The sequence below is a fragment of the Sarcophilus harrisii genome, chromosome 1 (genome assembly GCF_902635505.1).
Source record: "Sarcophilus harrisii chromosome 1, mSarHar1.11, whole genome shotgun sequence".
NCBI classification, from domain to species: Eukaryota; Metazoa; Chordata; class Mammalia; order Dasyuromorphia; family Dasyuridae; genus Sarcophilus; species Sarcophilus harrisii.
Window position 1 is genome coordinate 634,404,311 of NC_045426.1, and position 7,151 is coordinate 634,411,461.

Here is a 7,151-nt window from a genome sequence, read left to right on the forward strand (position 1 = left end):
TGATCTGATTTTTCTTGTGCAGAATGATGAAAAGGGAAAAATGTTTAGAAGAATTACACAGGCTAAGACTATATTGGATTGCTTGTTGCCTTGGGGAAGGGGGAGGGAGGAGAAGAGGGAGAAAAATTTGGAACACAAGATTTTCCAAGGATGAATGTTGAAAAATTATAAAAGTCCCATAAATTATAAGTGGCAACCATGATAGAAGGGCAAGAATGGTGTCTAGCTTGTGATTTTGGGCAAACCCTGAGCTTGTTTCTTATCTTTTAAATGGTGCTAATTATATTATTATATAATAATATTAAGAAAATTCTTTATTAAGTAGATATATAAAAAAGGAAGTATCAAATGCTTTTTAAAAAATGACAGATCTGACACTGTCAGACACTCAGATGTCTGAGTGCAGATTTAAGCATACTTTTTTTTACTTTCTTCATCTCTCTCTCTCTCTCTCTCTCTCTCTCTGTCTTTGTGTGTCTCTGTTTTATTTAACTGTAACTTATGGCTCAAAACTGTGACTGACTTTACATGGCATAGATTCAATCTTGGAGGCTTCTCATTAGTTTTCATGGATATACATAGTTGTTGTTCAGTTATGTCCAACTCTTTGTGACCCCATTTGGGATTTTCTTGCCAAAAATACTGGCATGTTTTACCATTTTCTTCTCTGGTTCATTTGACAGATGAGAAAACTGGGGAAAACGGGGCTAAGTGACTTGCCCAGGGTAATACAACTAGTACGTGTCTGAGGTCATATTTAAACTCGGGAAAATGACTCTTCCTGACTCTAGGCCTCGTAGTTTATCCACTGCACTATCAGCTGGAACATCAGAATTTAGTTCATACTTAGGTCTCCCTTTTTAAAGAAAAAGAAAAGAAAAGAAAAGAAGGGCTTTCAATTCTCAGGCAAGCAGAACAATACCCTGAATATAGGACAGGTTATATTTAATCTGATAGAAATTCAAAGAACTTGCATTCAAGTCTATAAATAGTCAAAAATGATCATTTTCCTCTAAATGTTTCACTAAACATTTCTTTTAAAAGTTTTCCCCAGGTTTGTCATAATATCAGGAAATAGAAAGATTGAAGTTGTTCTTTCTTCAAGCCTCAGCAATTTTTCTCCTTTGGGCTTGAGGTGGGGGAGAATATGCTGTATAAATGAATCATTATCATTATAAATATCATTTTTATTATTAGTTTATTGTTGTTGTGTTCCCAAGGTACTTTCTTAATTATAAAAAAAATTTTACTTTCAGGGTTTGGGATATCTGTTACTTTTGATAATGTAGGACCTAATGCAAAGTTAATCAGTCCAGAGTTAAATTACATGTCTTTTGTTTGTTTTGGTGGTGTCCAGAATAGGAAGGATCTATATCATATGGGCAGTGGGTAAAATGTTTTAGATGATAGTGGAAGCATGAAATGCTTTGAAAAAAGAAAAAGGACAATGAAGATTGATGCATACTTGTTATTACTTCATTTTTCTCCTTTCCCTCTCTTTTTTTGGTCTGTGTTTTCTTTTGCAATATGCTATCGGTATTGTTTAGTCGCTTTCACTCACATTTAACTCTATAATCCCTTAGGGTTTTCTTGGCAAAGATAACGAGTTTTTGCCATTTGGTTTTGTTTTCTTCTCTGGTTCATTTGACAGAGAAGGGAACTGAGGCAAATAAAATTAAATGACTTTGACTTACCCAGGATCACACAATTAGTGTCTGCTGTCAAATTTGAACTAAATTATTGCTGATTGCAGTCTTGGTGCTGTATCTACTATGCCTTAGCTATAGCATAGCTAATACGGAAATGTGTTTTGTGTGACTTCACATATATTACCTTTGTCAAATTTCTTGGCTTCTCAAGGGGGAAGAGTAAAAACGGAGCAAGTTGGAACTCATCATTTAAAAAAAAAAGTTTTGAAAAAATATGTACATGTAATTGAGAAAAGCAAGAGAAAGAATTTAAAAAGATAGTTTTTAATGTGCCCCTGGAAGTTAATCCACAATTTCTTCTTCTTCAGATCTGGGTTGGCAGCAAAGGACTGTCCCAAGGAAAATGCAAAGGAAAAATCTATGTGATTGATGCTGAAAAGAAAACTGTGGAGAAGGAGCTGGTGGCCCATGCTGACATGGTGAAGGCTTTGTGTTCAGCAGAGGACCGATATGTACTGAGTGGTTCAGGCAAAGAGGAAGGAAAGATTGCTATTTGGAAAGTTGAATAATTTTTAGTATTTTAAAATGTGTTTCCCACAGACTTGTCACCATGATGGCCAGAAAATAGGACCGTTGAAGGTCATATTAAATAAATGTATATTTTGGCTGTTATCATACATTCATCACTTTTTTTAAAAAAGCAGACAAACTCTTGGAAGTCCTTCATTCCAACTCACTCATTTTATCAAAGTCTAGAAAAGAGAAATTATTTATTTAAGGTCACAGAAATGTGACTAAACTCTACCACGATGTTTTATATTTCTGTTGCCAAGACAATCACAGTCTTTATCAGATTAAGTTATGTTCTGGTTCCTTATTTGGAATAGGAAGTAGGCTAAGACTTAACCATAAATATGAAGGAATGTCAACATTAAGCAACCAAATCTCACTTACCTAGAATCCTCACAATTAAAACATTAGCTTCAAGATTATTTAAACAGTGAATTCTTGGCTGTGTTTGAAAACTCCAGAAACAATGGTGTTGTGAAAAAATCCTTTCTTTTTTCTTTTTCTTTTTTTTTCTTTTTTTTTTTTTTTGTTGAGGCATTTGGGGTTAAGGGACTTGCCCAGGGTCACACAGCCAGGCAGTGTTAAGTGTCTGAGTCCAGATTTAAACTCAGGTCCTCCTGATTCCAGGGCAGGTACTCTATCCACTGCGCTATCTAGCTGCCCCTGTGACCAAATTCAATAGAGATTCCTGAGTGTTTGTGTGACACCATTTTGCCTTGTCTGATCCTTAGATTCATGGATCCATCTGCATAGCCACAGATCTGTGATTAAATGTTCCGTATTTATATTTCATTTTTCATCTGGTTTTATGAGCAGTCTTATCTTCATCATTAAAACTTCCATTTTTACCATATGTGATCAAGCTTGTCTGCAGAGTAATGACTGATCTGGTGGGCTATTTTGTCATTCCACCTATGGCCAGTGCCTGAATTTTTTCTTAATGACCTCATAACTTATGTAATAAAGAAACTTTAATAAATATTTTTAAGTATCTCTCATTGTTACTTGAATAATGAGATTCTTATGTAAGTGCTACCGCACTTAAAAAAAAAAAGCACCCACCACAAAATATGCTTTTAAAGTATTATATAGTATCTGGTTGGTTGTTAATCTCACCTCCAAAGAAACTGCCTGTCAGGTATACAGGGACAACTTCAGGGTTTTTTCTATGCTTGCTTATATATGTATATAGTGCTGCATTATTTAAATTAGGAAAAAAGTTCTGGGGAGTTTAATATCAATATTTAAAATGTTTATGTTTCAGTAGTTCAATTATCTATGTTTTCATCAGTGTAAGTACTCTCTCTGTTCATATAAATTGAAATTCTTCTCTTCTTTAGTACACAGTTTCATAAATTGCTATAAAATCCCACCCTACCCCCCACCACCAAAAAAAAAAAAATTAGCTACCTGCCAACTTTGGCTGGGCTAGATCTTAAACTTCAAACAGCATCAGCCAAAAGGTCCATTTTCCCAGCTTGGTGTGGCATTTTCTAGAGTTTGCCTTTTTCCGATATGAACTTCAAGTTCCCCTGACCCACCTCTACAACAATCAGGAAGCATTACAGGAAGACTTCCACGGAGAATGAAAACAATTTTAAATAATTTTTTTCTTGGGACTGCATTTTCTTACTGGGAAAAAAAAATGTCCAGGATAAAGTCAATGCAACAGAAACAAATGCTTTTATCAGTCCATTGGAAGGATCTATTCTTTGGACATATACTATGTGAAGCATTAGAGACAACACAGCATATACAGTGAGCATGTATCTGTGACTTAACACCCCAGGTACTATTTACTGTCCTAATAAGGTATCCCTTATTCCAGGGTTCCTAATGAAGCTCCTTTATTTTTTTCATGCGGTCTGGGGCTTTTTCTCCATTATGTCAATCATAATGAATGAAAAACTGAAATCTTCAATCCAGAGGCCATTGTCTGGTCTCTTTGCTGTAAGTGTTAAGACAAAGTCAATAAATGACCCTTTTTTTTTTCTTCACTTGTACCTCCTTCCCCACAGAATCCAAAATTGAGTATTCACAGACATGATCTTTATATACTGCCTGATATCAGTAATTGATTCCTCAAAAAATAGAATATTAGGAGATAAAATGAGTGGAATGCTAGACTTAAGATCAAGAAAACATGAATTCAAATCTTTCCTTAAACATTTCCTAAGCATGTGACCCAGGGCCAGTCACAACTCCTCTGAACTTTAATTTCCTCATCTAAAAAAAAAAGAATAATACCTCCCAGAATTATTGTGAAGATCAAATGAGATAACATGTATAAAGTACTTTGAAAACCTTAAAATGTTATATAAATGTATGTATTGTTATTAATATTATCATGATATAGGAACATTATTTGTCTCATAGGGTCAGTGTGAAGAATGAGTAAGATAATATATGGAATGTGCTTTGTAATTTAAGAGGCTATATAATTTTGAACTCTTATCATTACTAAAGTTTTACAGGAACTTAGCTCCACAGAAACGCTATTAGGAATGGACTCATTAGTAAATCAGTTAATATTTATTAAGCATCTGCTATGTGCCAAGGACTATGCTAAATGCTGGATATACAAAAAGAGGCAAAATGTAGTCCTTATCTTCAAGGTGCTTACAATCTAATGAGCATTATCTAATAGCATTCTGGTGTGATTGTGGTAAAATCTTGTCATAATTATCAGTGATATTACTGCAGGAGGCCCTTGATTACTGCATATTTATATGGACTCTGCCTGTAAATTCATCTGAAGGTTAAGGTTATAATGTGATAATCAGAAACTTAAATGTGCTACCTGGAATGCTATGTCTGTGAAAGTGTAGATTCCTTATTTTAAATCATGGATTCTATGCACACACAATATATTTTAGCTGAATTACTAGCATTTTGCATAGTATTGGAGATTGCCTTCCTTTCTGGTGATTCTACTTGATCTTCAGATGAAAAACAATAAACGTATTGTGTCCAAGGTTGTAAATAGTTTTATTTTGTTTGTTTGTTTTTTAAAGATGACTGCTTTTGTAAAAAAAAATTATAACACAAAATAGTTTAAACTATTCAATATCATGCTAAGTATATTTATATACTAAGCCCTCTCTAATAAAGAGCATTTTCATTTTATAAATATTGATCATTGGTTTCTTTATTTTCTCCAATTTTACTTTTAAAAGTAGGTCTTTAAATTGTATAGTATTTTTTTCTTTTTTTGTTGTTGTTTATCTTGCTTTTTTTGTGAGGCAATTAGAGTTAACTGACTTGCCTAAGGTCACACAACTAGAAAGTGTTAAGTGTCTGAGGTTAACTTTGAACTCATCCTGATTCCAAGATTAAACTAACTGCCCCTGTTGTATTATTTTTTATAGTGATAAGTCAGAATACCTGGCCTTGTGGTCAGATTACCTGGTTTTACATTCTTAGCTCTATCTCAGTTCCCACATTTGTCAGATGAGAATAATAATACTACCTAATTTCCTTTTACAGCTGCCTTGGAGATCAAATGGAACAATGTACCTAAATTCTTTGTAACTTGTAAAAGACAGAGGGAGAGAGACAGACAGACAGAGAAACAGAGACAGAAAAGGAAGGACAAAGTATGTGTATGTATATATGTATATCTGTGTTCTTATATATGTCACTTATTATTGCTGATAACACTGGCAAATGCATTTTTCTGCCAGTAACACAAGCTGCCTACCATAGCAAGGGGCCTGTCACTTCTTTTCTGTCCTCATTTCATACATTAGACTTTTCCTGGTGTACCCAGCAAGTAGCACCTCCCCACCCAATTACCTTATATGTATTTTGTATAGAATATATAAATATCTAAAGAGAGAATATAAGCTCCCTTGAGGGCAGGAACTGTTTCATTTTTGTCTTTGTACCCACAGAGCTCAGCATATAATAGAAATATTATGGAATAGGAAATGCTTGTTGATAGATTAATTGGGAAGCAACAAAGCAGTGTGGGATATTCAGTGGCTAAATGTTCCTAGAGGACAAAAGAAAAGGAATTTGGTTGGTCTCCAGAAATCTAAAGGATCACCTAATTTCAATTCCCTGAATGATCGAGAAAGGGCAAGAGTAATTGATATTTGCTGAATTGGCTTCCCAAATGACAATTAATTTGAATATATTATATATATATATATATATAAAATACCACTGTTAGAGTACTTTATAAATGCTGGCTATTATTGTTAAAGCTATTACTATATGGTGGAAATTTGGCAAGCTATGCACTTTACAAAGCACTTTTATGGTTTACAAAGTGCTTTTGTATCCATTTTATTTATCTCTTAACAGCAACCCTTTTTGAATCAGGCAGCATGAGAATTATATGGACTTTACCCATGGAGAAACTGAGTCTCAGATAAGAAGCCCCAACCCACATAACTAGGGATGAAACTGAAACTCGAAGCATGACCCCAACTTCTGGGCTCTTTTCATACTGCTAGGCTAAAGCTTGTCACTGATTTATTACCCTTCAGTCCCAAGCAACTTCCTTACTTCCTGCAGTTGGTTATGATTCTTGGTGTTTTATTTCACAATGATTATATTTGAAACAGATGACACAGGAAGATGGGAGGCTTTTAGGAAAGCCACCATTATACAAAGAAGAAAAATCTCAGGACTTTCATATGAAGTACTGAATGTTTGAGTTGAAAAGACCAAAATTGGCAGGTTCTATATTTATATAAACACAATCCTTTGGGCTGCTTTGTTTTAACAGGGCCCCTTTTGTTCCTGTAGCTTTCTCTCTTTCTCCACTTTTGAAACGATTACATTATGAATAGCATTGTCATGGAATGGATTGAGATGAGTTTGAATTTATTAAGGGAGTTTTCAAGATCACAGGGATCAAAAACCCGATCTCATTCAGGATGAATGTGTTTATCCTAAAGGAGAGAACATATATGAAATTAAGGA

General features: G+C 34.3%; 1 protein-coding gene across 3 annotated transcripts in view; it reads left to right on the plus strand.

Annotated features, from left to right (window-relative positions):
• DENND3 (DENN domain containing 3) overlaps positions 1-5,345 on the plus strand; it is a 120,296-nt gene extending 114,951 nt beyond the window's left edge. For all 3 annotated transcript variants that reach the window (XM_012541852.3, XM_023496524.2, XM_031947266.1), the window contains one exon: positions 2,018-5,345. In XM_012541852.3, coding sequence (XP_012397306.2) covers positions 2,018-2,218 — 201 coding nt within the window. In that variant the 3' untranslated portion in view covers positions 2,219-5,345. The remainder of the gene's footprint in view (positions 1-2,017) is intronic.
• The last annotated feature ends 1,806 nt before the right edge of the window (positions 5,346-7,151 follow it).